Source organism: Manis javanica, chromosome 10, assembly GCF_040802235.1.
Source record: "Manis javanica isolate MJ-LG chromosome 10, MJ_LKY, whole genome shotgun sequence".
Lineage (NCBI taxonomy): Eukaryota > Metazoa > Chordata > Mammalia > Pholidota > Manidae > Manis > Manis javanica.
In genome coordinates, this window is record NC_133165.1 from 29044508 (window position 1) to 29059129 (window position 14622).

General features: G+C 42.6%; 1 protein-coding gene across 13 annotated transcripts in view; it reads right to left on the bottom strand.

Annotated features, from left to right (window-relative positions):
- The window catches only part of RNF216 (ring finger protein 216), a 137157-nt gene that overhangs the window by 22406 nt on the left and 100129 nt on the right, over positions 1–14622 (bottom strand). For all 13 annotated transcript variants that reach the window (XM_017664186.3, XM_073215000.1, XM_073215001.1 and 10 more), the window contains one exon: positions 1519–1616. In XM_017664186.3, the coding sequence (XP_017519675.1) occupies positions 1519–1616 (98 nt within the window). The remainder of the gene's footprint in view (positions 1–1518; positions 1617–14622) is intronic.

Consider the following 14622-nt stretch of genomic DNA (forward strand, 5'->3'; position numbering starts at 1 on the left):
AGGCTCTAGGAGAGACTCTGCTGCTCACATGGGCGGCAGCAGAATTCAGCTCTTTGAAGATTACAAGACTGTGGTCCCCATTTTCTTGGTGGCTGTAAACTGAAGGTTGTTTCTTGCTTTTAGAGGCTGTTGCCCTCCTTGGCTCATGGCCTTCCTCCTCCATCTTCAAATCCAACAATGGGAGGCCAAGGCCTCCTCATGTCTCCCTGATTCTCTGCCCATCACTGCATCTTAATCTGACCAGAGAAAGGCTCTCATATAATTAGATTGGCTTTACCTGGATATTCTAGGGTAACCTCCCCACCTCAAGGTCTATAACCTTAATCACATCTGAAATGTCCCTTCTAACATATAAGGCTGACATGTTCATAGGTTTTGGAGGTTGGGGCCTGGCCAGCTTTGGGGGCTGTTATTCTGAAGTACTGTTATGTGGTAAAGAGCAGATAGAAGTCGTATATCTAGGTTCGATTTCTGCTATGCCACTTACTAGCTGTGTGACCATGGGCAAGTTACTTGGGCTCTGTTATGTCAGTTGCAAAATGAGGATAATAGTAGTACTGATCTGTGGGACTTGGAGACTGTTAACGGCCCCAGTCACTTCCCTCTTAATTTTCTTAGTAACAAGACCTACTCCTTACCCTTCAAATTTAAGCTGGACATAAAATCACCCAGTAGAGACTACATATGGTGTCTGCTTTGGAGCCAGGTTGTGGCCATGTGACTGAATCTAGAGCAAGAGGGCCTGAGCAGAAATGATATATATAATTTCTGCATTACTTATGACTTAAAAAAGCTGCTTGCCCAACAGCTCGTCTGCTCTTCTTTCCTGTGCAGTGGAGAGTGGCTGCAACCCAGTCACAATCATGTAGATGAGAGCAGCACCTTAGGGGATGGTGAGGCAGGAAGAAAAGGAACCTGGCTCTTTGAATGACCTCACAGATCTGTTCCACACACTGCTGTCTTATTTAAGTCATGTCTCCCATTGCTGGATTTGAAGATGGAGGAAGAAGGCCATGAGCCAAATAAATCTTATTAAGTATTTAGTAAGTTAGTATTTGTAAAGTTCTCAGCCACCTAGGGAGGGCCACACAGTAATAGTTCTTAGTATTACTGATGGTGCTATTTTGCATACTGGAGGTTGTAATTCTTAATGTCTCAAGGCCACCAGTGTCCCACAGGAAGTACAAATATAAGCATCACTGGTGGAATCTAACCTAATTAAAATGTGTTACTTACTTGTTTAGTTTGATAATAAAGAGAAAAGGAACCAACATTTACTGAATTCACACAAGCCAGGCATTTACTAAATCACATCTGACCTTGGGACAGGCTCTGTGAGGCTGCTGAGAGGAAGAAAAAGAGGCTCAGGGGTGGGTCACTTCCCCGAGATCACTCTGGACTGGGGTAGCTTGAGAGCCTGTTTTTCCCATGACACTCACTGCCCTTACCTGCCAAAAAGGCAGGCCAGGTGGGGGAGCTGAGAATCCGTCAGTAAGGCCTCTGAATTTTGTTACTTACATAGAGGTTCGGTACTTGATATCATCTTTTTCAGCCAGCTCTTCACAGGTGAGGCCATTGTGCTCTTTCCAGAGTCCCTGACACTTCCTACAGGTTTCCTGGGGATAAAGGAAAGACACAAAGACAGTTCCTGGTGAGTGGAGACTACACAAATTTCTTCTCAACAATAGGGAATGCAAACGAGCTACACTTGACTTGAATTCTCCCTTTTGGCTGGAGTTATTTCTAAAGACATTTCTCAGTGGAAGAGTAAGAATCAGAGGAAAGCATGGGGAAATTTTTCTTTCCTTACATCAAAAGAAACTGTTGCTCCCTTCACTCAATTTGCATAAGGCTTTCTAAAATGCCAGTAGACACCTGAAAAAACCACAGAAACAGATTTAAGTGATTGGGTTTTTAAAAATGAAATACTGTGAGCTACTTGAGGGCAAGGTTTTATGGGTTTTACTAATTTCTGCAACCCCTGTGGCCAGCTGGTCTGGCATAGAGTGCTCCTGTTGAATTGAAGAGTGGCCTAGATTAGGATTCTAGAGGCCCTTAAGGGACATACTCCCTCAGTCACCTATCATTCATAAACACGGACATCACCTTCCATTGTTTAACTTCAACTACGTACATGAATTTAAAAAATTACTTTTTTTCCCTGGAATATTTCCTAGTTGATAAGATGTTTTTATATATATGCGCCAGAAACCATCTCACATCAACAACAAGAATTTAAAGAGCATTAATCCACTTAATTTAATTTCCTTAATGGAAATCACAACTCTCCTAAGTACGATGATGGAAAAGATGGTGCTGTCAGCTCTAATTGGGGACCTGGTCTAATAGGGAGTGTGGTGGACAGCAAAGGGTTGAGGAGTGGAGCCTGAGAACTGAATGATGAGTCAAGACAGCAAAAGGAGAACAGCATTCCAGACCAAGGAGCAGTGGGAGAAGACTGGCTCCAGCAGCTGAGCAGCAGACAGTGCAAACAGGCCTGGAGGCCAGGCCATGAGGGTCCTGGTAGGCCATGATTATTCAGTTTGAACTTTAACCTGAGAGCACTAGGAAAGTGTCAAAAGATGTCAGGTATGAAAATAACATGATCACAGCATGGAGAATATAGTCAATGATTCTGTAACATCTTTCCAAGTTAACAGATAGTAACCGCACTAGTGGGGGTGAGGATTTAATAATATGGGTAACTGTTGAACCATTGTGTTCTATATATGGAACCAATAAAGACTATATATCAATGATAACTTCAATTAAAAAAAACATCACTAAGTTTGTGATTTTAAAAGATCATTTTTTGTGGAGAATAGACTGGAAGAGAGTAAGAGTGGGAATTTAAAAGACAGGAAGCTATTCAAGTCATCTGGAAGAAAGACTAAGGAGGCTCAGACTGGAGGTAGATGAGGATGTGAAGGAGAGAAAAGCTAGCTGATCTGAGAGAAATTTAGAAAGCAAAACTGGCTGGACTATGGCAGCTCAGCCCTGGGAGTAAGGAGAGGGAGCTGTCAAGGATGACACCTTGACTTCTGGTTTGTGCAGCCCAAGACAACAGCAATACCAGAGCAAAAACAGGGAAAAGGCCTGGTTTGGGTAGAGGGAGGGCAGGTGTTTGGAGCCTGAGTTTGATCTAGGCAGTGGTGACACATGGGGATCTGAGAGTCAGACAGGGAGCTGTTTGTAAATGTTTAGGATTTGGGAAGGCTGCGCTATAGGTTGCCAGGAGACATACTAGATTATATGTTCATACCAGTTCTAGAAACATCTATCACTGTGAACTTCCTCTAATGTATGCTGCTGAGATGACTCCCAGGGCCCAGAATAGCATGCACAATATAGATGCTGCCATTTCTACATACAAAGTGGTGGGGGGAATATACAGTGTTACATAAATCTACCAGAAAGGATACCTGAGAAAATTGGCAGGACTGACTGTCCTGAGTGGGTAGAGGCAGGGTGATACTTCTTACTGCAGGCCTTTTGTATTTTTTGCATCTTAGACTATATAAAATGTACCATCTAATTAAGAGAGAGAAATGCACCAGATTGTTCAGGGAGCTGAGAGCCTGTCCAGCACTGTAGTGGATGCTATGAAAAGGCTGCAGTCAAGTGCGGCAGGGTGGGGACCCTAGAGATGAGTGGATGGCAGATTCTGTATTAAATGCCATTGCTTCTAAGGGAAGCAACGTTCTTTGGCCCACTACATCATCCCTGCCAGTAAACAGAAGCTAAAATCAGTAGTGACTTAATTATTACATACCATAATGTACACCAGCATAAAACTCACTTTTAAAAGACTTTGCCTGACTATTCTGGAAAATGAGGATAAACAACAGCTGGAGAATAGATGAGCTGGTATCTGGATCCCAACCTTCAAAATAGTAAGAACCTAGCCACCCACCAGGAATAACAGCTTGCACACCATGCTCAGCATTTAGATAGTGCTTTTTAAGTATTCTTGGTGATCTCGTTGTTAATTCATGGGACCTTCTTCATAAAGGAAGAACCCATTTTCTAGGTGGGTCCATGATAGAAAAGCTGAGTCAGTTTTGAGCGAGGGGCCACTGTGAAGCTACTGCTTACTTCCAAAATCACAGCAACTTTTCTGTAGGTCTATGTGTGGGTTCTCAGCCACAGCACTTCTCACTGCAGGGCCTAGGAGTCCCAGAGTATAAAACTGAAATGTCCTTTGAAGAGACTAGCTAGCTAGACATTGAAACCCACAATTAAAATAAGGCAAGCGAATAGCAGGCTGAGTAAATTTAACATTTGGAGCTTTGTCTTCTGTGCTCTTTTTAAAAAATGTACCCTCTCTCTTAAACACAGCATGTATTTTTTAAATTTTGTTATCATTAATCTACAATTACATGAAGAACATTATGTCTACTAGGGTCCCCCTTCACCAAGTCCCCCCAACAAACCCCATTACAGTCACTGTCCATCAGTGTAGTAAGATGTTGTAGAATCACTACTTGTCTTCTCTGTGTTGCACAGCCCTCCCCACCCCCCCCATTATACATGCTAATCGTAATACCCGCTTTCTTCTTCCCTGCCCTTATCCCTCCCTTCCTCCCATTCTCCCCAGTTCATTTCTCTTTGGTAACTATTAGTCCATTATTGGGTTCTGTGATTCTGCTGCTGTTTTGTTCCTTCAGTTTTTCTTTGTTCTTATATTCCGCATATGAGTGAAATCATTTGGTATTTGTCTTTCTCTGCTTGGCTTATTTCACTGAGCATAATACCCTCTAGCTCCATCCATGTTGTTGCAAATGGCAGGATTTGTTTTCTTTTTATGGCTGAATAATATTCCATTGTATATATGTACCACATCTTCATACATTCATCTACTGATGGACACTTAGGTTGCTTCCATTTCTTGGCTATTGTAAATAGTGCTGTGATAAACATAGGGGTGCATCTGTCTTTTTCAAACTGGAGTGCTGCATTCTTAGGGTAAATTCCTGGGAGTGGAATTCCTGGGTCAAATGGTATTTCTATTTTAAGCATTTTGAGGAACCTCCATACTGCTTACCACAATGGTTGAACTAGTTTACATTTCCACCAACAGTATAGGAGGGTTCCCCTTTCTCCACAACCTCACCAACATTTGTTGTTGTTTGTCTTTTGGATGGTAGTGATCCTTACTGGTGTGAGGTGATATCTCATTGTGGTTTTAATTTGCATTTCTCTGGTGACTAGCGATGTGGAGCATCTTTTCATGTGTCTGTTGGCCATCTGAATTTCTTCTTTGGAGAACTGTCTGTTCAGCTCCTCTGCCCATTTTTTAATTGGATTATTTGCTTTTTGTTTGTGAGGTGCTTGAGTTCTTTATACATTTTGGATGTTAACCCTTTATCGGATCTGTCATTTATGAATATATTCTCCCATACTGTAGGGTACCTTTTTGTTCTATTGATGGTGTCCTTTGCTGTACAGAAGCTTTCAGCTTGATATAGTTCCACTTGTTCATTTTTGCTTTTGTTTCCCTTGCCTGGGGAGATATGTTCATGAAGAAGTTGCTCATGTTTATGTCCAAGAGATTTTTACCTGTTTTTCTTCTAAGAGTTTTATGGTTTCATGACTTACATTCAGGTCTTTGATCTATTTTGAATTTACTTTTGTGTATGGGGTTAGACAGTGATCCAGTTTCATTCTCTTACACGTAGCTGTCCAGTTTTGCCAGCACATCTGTTGAAGAGACTGTCATTTCCCCATTGTATGTCCATGGCTCCTTTATCGTATATTAATTGACCATATATGTTTGGGTTAATGTCTGGAGTCTCTATTCTGTTCCACTGGTCTGTGACTCTGTTCTTGTGCCAGTACCAAATTGTCTTGATTACTGTGGCTTTGTAGTAGAGTTTGAAGTTGGGGAGTGAGATCCCCCCCGACTTTATTCTTCCTTCTCAGGATTGCTTTGGCTATTTGGGGTCTTTGGTGTTTCCATATGAATTTTAGAACTATTTGTTCCAGTTCATTGAAGAATGCTGTTGGTAATTTGATAGGGATTGCATCAAATCTGTATATTGCTTTGGGCAGGATGGCCATTTTGATGATATTAATTCTTCCTAGCCAAGAGCATGGGATGAGTTTCCATTTGTTAGTGTCCTCTTTAATTTCTCTTAAGAGTGTCTTACAGTTTTCAGGGTATAGGTCTTTGACTTCCTTGGTTAGGTTTATTCCTAGGTATTTTATTCTTTTTGATGCAATTGTGAATGGAGTTGTTTTCCTGATTTCTCTTTCTATTGGTTCATTATTAGTGTATAGGAAAGCCACAGATTTCTGTGTATTAATTTTGTATCCTGCAACTTTGCTGAATTCCGATATTAGCTCTAGTAGTTTTGGAGTGGAGTCTTCAGGGTTTTTTATGTACAATATCATGTCATCTGCAAATAGTGACAGTTTAATTTCTTTACCCATCTGGATTCCTTGTATTTCTTTGTTTTGTCTAATTGCCACGGCTAGGACCTCCAGTACTATGTTGAATAACACTGGGGAGAGTGGGCGTCCCTGTCTTGTTCCTGATCACAGAGGAAAAGCTTTCAGCTTTTTGCTGTTCAGTATGATGTTGGCTGTGGGTTTATCATATATGGCTTATTATGTTGAGGTACTTGCCCTCTATACCCATTTTGTTGAGAGTTTTTTTCATGAATGGATGTTGAATTTTGTCGAACGCTTTTTCAGCATCTATGGAGATGATCATGTGGTTTTTGTCTTTCTTTTTGTTGGTGTGGTGGATGATGTTGATGGATTTTCGAATGTTGTACCATCCTTGCATCCCTGGGATGAATCCCACTTGGTCATGGTGTATGATCCTTTTGGTGTATTTTTTAATTCGGTTTGCTGATATTTTGTTGAGTATTTTTGCATCTACGTTCATCAGGGATATTGGTCTGTAGTTTTCTTTTTTGGTGGGGTGATGTAGTTTTCTTTTAGGGTGATGTTGGCTTCATAGAATGAGTTTGGGAGTATTCCCTCCTCTTCTATTTTTTGGAAAACTTTAAGGAGAATGGGTATTATGTCTTCTCTGTATGTCTGATAAAATTCCTAGGTAAATCCATCTGGCCCAGGGGTTTTGTTCTTGGGTAGTTTTTTGATTACTGATTCAATTTCTTTGCTGGTAATTGGTTTGTTTAGATTTTCTGTTTCTTCCTCGGTCAGTCTTGGAAGGTTGTATTTTTCTAGGAATTTGTCCATTTCTTCTAGGTTTTCCAGCTTGTTAGCATATAGGTTTTCATAGTATTCTCTAATAATTCTTTGTATTTCTGTGGGGTGCATCATGATTTTTCCTTTCTCGTTTCTGATTCTGTTGCTGTGTGTTGTTGATTCTCTTTTTCTCTTAATAAGTTTGGCTAGAGGTTTATCTATTTTGTTTATTTTCTCAAATAACCAGCTCTTGGTTTCATTGATTTTTTCTATTGTTTTATTCTTCTAAATTTTATTTATTTCTTTTCTGATCTTTATTATGTCCCTCCTTCTGCTGACTTTAGGCCTCATTTGTTCTTTTTCCAATTTCGATAACTGTGACGTTAGACTATTCATTTGGGATTGTTCTTCCTTCTTTAAATATGCCTGGATTGCTATGTACTTTCCTCTTAAGACTGCTTTCGCTGCATCCCACAGAAGTTGGGACTTTGTGTTGTTGTCATTTGTTTCCATATATTGCTGGATCTCCATTTTAATTTGGTCGTTGATCCATTGATTATTTAGGAGCATGTTGTTAAACCTCCATGTGTTTGTGAGTCTTTTTGCTTTCTTTGTGCAATTTATTTCTAGTTTTATAACTTTGTGGTCTGAAAAGTTGGTTGGTAGAATTTCAATCTTTTGGAATTCACTGAGGCTCTTTTTGTGACCTAGTATGTGGTCTATTCTGGAGAATGTTCCATGTGCACTTGAGAAGAATGTGTATCCTGTTGCTTTTGGGTGTGGAGTTCTATAGATGTCTATTAGGTCCATCTGTTCTAGTGTGTTGTTCAGTGCCTCTGTGTCTTTACTTATTTTCTGTCTGGTGGATCTATCCTTTGGAGTGAGTGGTGTGTTGAAGTCTCCTAAAATGAGTGCATTGCATTCTATTTCCTCCTTTAGTTCTGTTAGTATTTGTTTCACATATGCTGGTGCTCCTGTGTTGGGTGTATATATATTTATAATGGTTATATTCTCTTGTTGGACTGACCCCTTTATCATTATGTAATGTCTTTACCTCTTGTTACTTTCTTTGTTTCGAAGTCTATTTTGTCTGATACTGTACTGTAACACCTGCTTTTTTCTCCTTGTTGTTTGCATGAAATATCTTTTTCCATCCCTTGACTTTTACTCCTCCTTTCTGCTCACTCATTTTTGAATGGTTCTTCTAGTGAAACTTGTAGAACTCACTCTGCAGAGGAGAGAAGCCACTGAACCCAGATACTCAGTATGAGGTGTGTGGTGACTAATCCAAGTGAAATCTCTGAAAGCCCAGCTCTCTGTTCTTCTATGTCAGGTAGTCAAAAAATGGCGGGGCTGCAAATGTCCAGACTCGTTAAAGTGAAGATGAGGCCTGTTCACAAATGCTTAGTAAACTCCAGGAGCCACAGGACTGTAGGCACTCATGCATCATGTGCCTTCCAGTTGTCAGTCACTGGTGCACCCCACCTCCAGGCCCAAATGACATGGATGCCAGCCACGATCAGAAAGAGACCAATTTTAAGACAGGAGAACAAACAATGAGACAGATGCAGAAATCCTTGAGAATCAATAAGGCTTGGCAAACTGAAACCTCAGGCAGAAACAGGGGACTTCCTTCCTTTTACTAAGGGAATCTGAGAACTTCCAGTTTTCCTAGGCGAGCATGGTGAAGTTTAACAGTGCAGCATACATGTGTGCCAGCATGGAAAGGGGAGGGGCTGAGTCAGACAAGGGGTTCTCCGAGTTGCTGCATCTTCATGGGACTGAATAAAACAAGTATTGTGAGTGATGGGAACACCCAGGGAATGAACAAGTACTCCACCCACCTGCTCAACATCTCTTTGTGAAGTCCTTTCCTAGCTCCTGAAAGCCAATCATCTGAAATGTCAAACCAGACCCTCAAATATTTCAATAGTGAAACACATTCAGTATGTTAATATTCTAATAAGCACAAAAGGTTTTCCTATTACTAAATAAAATTATTTTCCAAGTATGATTATTTCATCTCACCCTTTTACATTGTCTATATGTATGTTTTGTGATGTTACAACAGTAGTACACACACGATTTATAAATAAATAAATACGGGGGTGTTCTGCTCTGCACAATTTTCTGATACAGTGAGCAACCACAAAGTTGTGCATCCACTGCTCTAGTCACAGCAAAGCCCTCGCAGGGACGCAGAGAGCAGCCATCTGTCTGGGCTTGTCTCTGAGCACTTTGATGGACCAAAGAGCCTGAGATCTGAGGCAGGAAGACAGCTAAGCAGCAATTGGATGAAGGAAGGAGATGAGGGTAACAGAGAAGTCTAGAGTGGTTTCCAGGTTTCGGACAGGGGGCACTGCCTGGGTTGGTGGGAACATGAACTTGGTTCAAGTGACGTAGGAGGACAAGCAAATTTGAGTGAGGGTAGGAGGCAGAGGTGACAATGTGAGTTTAATTTTAGACTAGCTCATTTATTCACTTTCAGCATTTGTTGAATTTCTATAATTTGTCAAGTGCTGTATGAGATGCTGGGGATACAGCAATAAGCAAGTTAAGACTCAGTTTCTACCTTCTTGGAGCTTATTGAGTTCTAGTGAAGAAAACAGGTACTAAACAGGATGTGTAGTTACAACCATGACAGGAACATTTCAGAGGAAAAGCACCAGTGTCAGTGTAAAACAGAAGAGTTCATTTAGATTGGCCCCGGGGGTCAAGAAAGCCTTGAGGATGTGATACTGAAGCTGAGCCCTGAAGGGTGATTGGAATTAGCCAGTTACTGGGGAGGGGATTCTGGGCACAGGGAAAAGAGGGAAAAGGTGGTGTGGAGGCTTTAGTGGGGGAGGGGGCCTTCTCACTGAAGGGGCTGGTGTGGTGGGAACCCAGGGGGAGGGCTGAGGGGGTGCGAAGTACAATGATCTGATTTGTTTTCTGAAATCATGTGGCTGCTGCTGAAGGCGTGACAGCTCACTAGCCTGTAGGACCTTGCAGCAACCCCCTCACTAAACTAGGGTCAAGTAAGTAATTTCTACTGGAACAAGCCCTGGAGTCTGGATTTGATTCCTGGCCAGGCTTCCTCCACAGCCCTCACAAACAGGACCACAAACTACTTACTGAACCAAGAGCTGTGCCAAAACTGAGTCCAGCAGGGGTTCGGTGACCTGTGATTCAGAGAAATGGCAACATGCCTATCTTTTCTTGGTAGGATTAAGAGGACTACTTTTCCTGTATGGCTTCAGAAAGGGACTTTAGTACTTCATTTTAAAAGCAGATTGTTTTTCACTTTCGGTTCTTTAGATGAGTTTCCCACTGAAATGTCATCTATATGGTAGTGTTAAAAAGAAAGGCAGGAGCTCTCTTGTCCCCTCCTGGCGTGAGCCAGGAGCTCTTTCCTCTTACTTTATCTCTAAATAAAAGCACTCTTATTCCTGACTTAACGTTGTACCTTGCTCTCCTAAAAAAAAAGAAAGGCACAGGCCCAACACAGTTACACTTCAGCTGGGCCAAGGCACCAAACCCAGGTTTAACAGCTAACCTAACTGCAGTTTCAACCTCTCCCAGGAGTGGAATCTTAAACCAATCAGTCTGGAATTTCCTGATCACTGGTGAAGTCATCTGTGTAAGACCCCTCACTTTCCACCCTGGGAAGATGAGCTTGCCTGAAAGAATCCCTTATTTTCCTCCTCTTCTTGTCCTCTGCCCTCTGGCCTACAAAACCTTCCATTCTGTACAACTTCTCTGGAATATCTCTCTATGTGCTGGGGGGATGCTATTCCATTCAGGAATCGCTTAAGCAAGCCTATCAGAGCTTTAAGTTCACTTGAAGTTTGTTCTCGAACAGCAGGAAGCACCTTGAACCCTACCTTCCTCCCATTACCTGTGGTACCTGCTCAAGGTTTCAACTATATACCTTCCAGTATGTGGTGCTTTACATGTACATCTTGTTCAGTCTTCACAGCAGTTCTACAAGGGAAGTCCTGGACTATTACCCATTTTTGTTCTTTTTTAAGTAAATGATAAGGAGGCTCAGAGAGTTGAATTAACTTGTCTAAGGTCACAGAGCTATGGACTCAAGTCTGCCTGATTCCAAATCTACTTGCTCTTTCCACTCTAAGCCCACTGCCTGCCAGCATGGTGTCTTCTAGCAGGACTAGGTCATGGTTTACTGGAAAACCTGAGGGTATAAGGCTACAATGGGCATCTTATAAGGAGACCACACATGAAAGATCAGTAAAGCCACGCAGAACCCAGCGTCAGGATATCAAAGGCATGGACTCCTGGCTGCAGCTGCAGAGGACGCCTGCTTCCTCTGCTTCCTGGAGAGCTGGGAATGACCCATTAAGAGACAGGATGGACTAGGGTTAAACTTGAGGACAACATTTCTTAATGACAGGAATCTGCTAATCACTGAGTGATCTCAGACTGGACACATGTAAGGAAGTAGTTGTTCCTGTTACCTTCAGCTGGTTGCACATCTGGCAGGGCACAGAAGGAAGTGTGTTTATAGGTTCCCATTATATGTACAAACACACAGCCTCTGTGGAAGCATTCTGCAACAAACCAAGTGTCAGTTAACTGGTCTTTCCTTCAACCAGCCCCTGGGCCTTTACCTGTGTATATTTGCCATCACTTCCCCAAAGGTGGCCAGGAGTGACATGTGAATGCTTGATAATGACAGTGTTGGTTACTGAGATCATCACCAACACAATGCTGCTGTGAGTCAGAGCTTTGTTGAATGACACTGGGAATGTGGACAATTACTACACTGAAAAGGAATAGTGCATCTCACTTTCCCTCCCTTGCTCCCCCTCAACAAACACCTCCTGAGAGCCTGCCACGGCCAGCCAGGCTCTATTCTCAGTCAGCCAGGCTCTATTCTCAGCCAAGGATCAACAAACAAATAAAGCCCTTGCCCTCCTAGAACCTACATTCTAGGAGTGCTGGGGGCAGGTGGACCAACAGAATGTCTATTCTCTGCAAGACCAGGAGCACTCAGGTCATGAGAACAAGGTGAGGGAGTGCAGGCAGGGAGGCTGCGTTTCACTGGGAACGAAGGATGGCCTCGCTTCAGCTCAGCTCTGAACCTGAGAGGCATCTGGTAGGGCAGTGGGAGCAGGATAGCAGAGTGATCTGGGAGACTGCAGGGAGAGGAGCAGACACAAGCAGCCCTGGGTGGGCCTCCTGGCCTGTCCCCAGCTGGCACCCAGTTGTCTCTGTCAACACCTACTCATCGGCTCTCCTTTTAAATACCAGGGACTCTGCAGAACCCAAATGACCTGAGCTAAGTGTACTTGCTTTCCTCGGACTCCTGGAGCACTGGGCTCCTACTCTATTACATTGTTTTTTATAGTGTCTTGCAATTAATCTGATCACATCACCATGTCCCAGGAGCTGAGGACTCCTTGCAGGCAGAGTCCTGCTGATCACTAGACAGGCCTGGAATGGAGGGTTCAATTCATCTATCAAAGGAGTTATCCTCTGAGTGTCTATTTTGTGCCACAAGGGGAGACACTGGTGAATAAGCCAACAACATTCCTGACTGCAAGGATCTTACAATCTACCACACTATATCTCAGTTATTTTTGGATTTTTAGGGCCTTGAACTAAGTCTGACCCACACACACAAGGAGCAGAACATATTAAAAATTACAGCGAGATGAAGGCCAGCAAGACAGCACATTCCTCTCCATGCAGTTACAAACACAGTCCATCCCGGCTCCTGGGACTTTTGCATTTTACATGGAAAAAAAGGCTATGAAACGTCTTAGTAAATCGATCTGTTTCCTAAAAGAACATTATTTCCTTCCTATTAGGTCTTCGTATTTACTGTAGAGTTTAACAATGACTTTATGAGAAGACCAAGTGAAATGGAGGGCCCTGTGAGATTCATCCACGAAGGTCCATGCCTGAAGGACATGGGAGTTACGCCTTTTTCATCGTGGTTCCTTTCTTTGCTCCCTAACTCCCTACCCGACCTAATGCACAAAGAAGAAAAACGAAGCGAGCGGCCAAATGCTTACACATGGTGCTTGAGAATAATATTTCATTTAGGATGTTCTTTGTTGATTTTTTTCCTATAGCTTCAGTATGTGGAAATTGCTCTCTGTCCATTTCCAATGGAAGAGCCTCACAAATGGTAATGTGTGAGGACCTCCAGTTTAGAGGGGTCAGGATTGAAATATCTCAGTCTGGCTCTCTCCCTTCCGAACCCAAGGACTCCAGAAGGTCAGTTAGTGCCAGAGTTAGATCACAGATTCCTCCTGCTCCCACCCTCCAGAACAAGACAGTTCAGCCTGCCTGATCCCCCTTTTTTTAAAGGACAAACAAAATCTGCACATTAAATTCATTTAAGGGTGACTTTTAACTGTCTAATTATATCACATTTCTTCAAGAAGCCAAGCTCTCCTTGCAGGGATGTTTCTTTTTCCCTCCAAGTAAATAATCTCTCTGAGGAAGAAGAACCTTTTGAGGTTTATAAGAGTAGAAATTCAGATCTAGGAATGGCCAGGTGACAGCTCTGGCCAACATTACTGAGGAAAGGACTTCCTTAGGAATGATTTCAGAGTATTCTTATTTTTGATGGTCATACATACACACTGAAAAAAAAAATATGTGTACTGGATGGGCACCCTACCATTTCTGTGTATAGAAGCAAGTTTTGGGGAGACTAACTGCTAAGTTTTATACCTGCAGAATAGAAAGAAACCAAGCACTCCTTTTTTTTGGACGCACCAGGAATAGGTAACAAGTTGGAACAGGTGCCCTCAAATTTGGTTTCTGTGCTAATGCTGCCTCCTAGAGACAGAAAGTCATAAAGGCACCCAGACTTAGCTGGATCTGCATTGCCTGGAAGAGCCAGTTACAGACATGCTGTCCGCTTTTTACTGTACTACAGGGGACAGGACTCCTAAGATAAAGTGGGAGGTAAATGCTTCCTGGAACAAATACAGGTTCAACTTTACCTTTACAGAATAACTACAAACAAAAATACCAATTCCCTTACAGCAGTTTTTCAAATGCTGGCGACTGTCTTGAATGCCCATTTAGCAGAACCACAGGGATGGCATCAGCCAACACACAGGCAGTGCCAGGAGGTGTCCATTCATACACAGATTTGGAGACAAATGTCTGAGTTCCTATTAGGTGCTCTGACTGCAGCTCTGAGCACTGGGGATTAAGATGAACAAATAAAAAGCCCCTGCCCTCCAGCAAGCAAGTTACTGGGGTGCGTGGTAGAGGTCACCCCACAGTAGATAAGCAAAATACACACAAGATGCAATTACAGTGCTAAGAAAAAAATCCTGTTGGAATGTTAGGTGCAGAACAGCAGTGAGAAGGAAGGCCAGCAAGAGCTGAAAGGAGGGTGGGTGTCTGGGGCCTGGGAGGCACTGACAAGGACTTCAGCGTATACCCAGAGTAAAGACAGGTTAAAGAGGATCCTCTCTCCACGGATTTGAGTGAGGC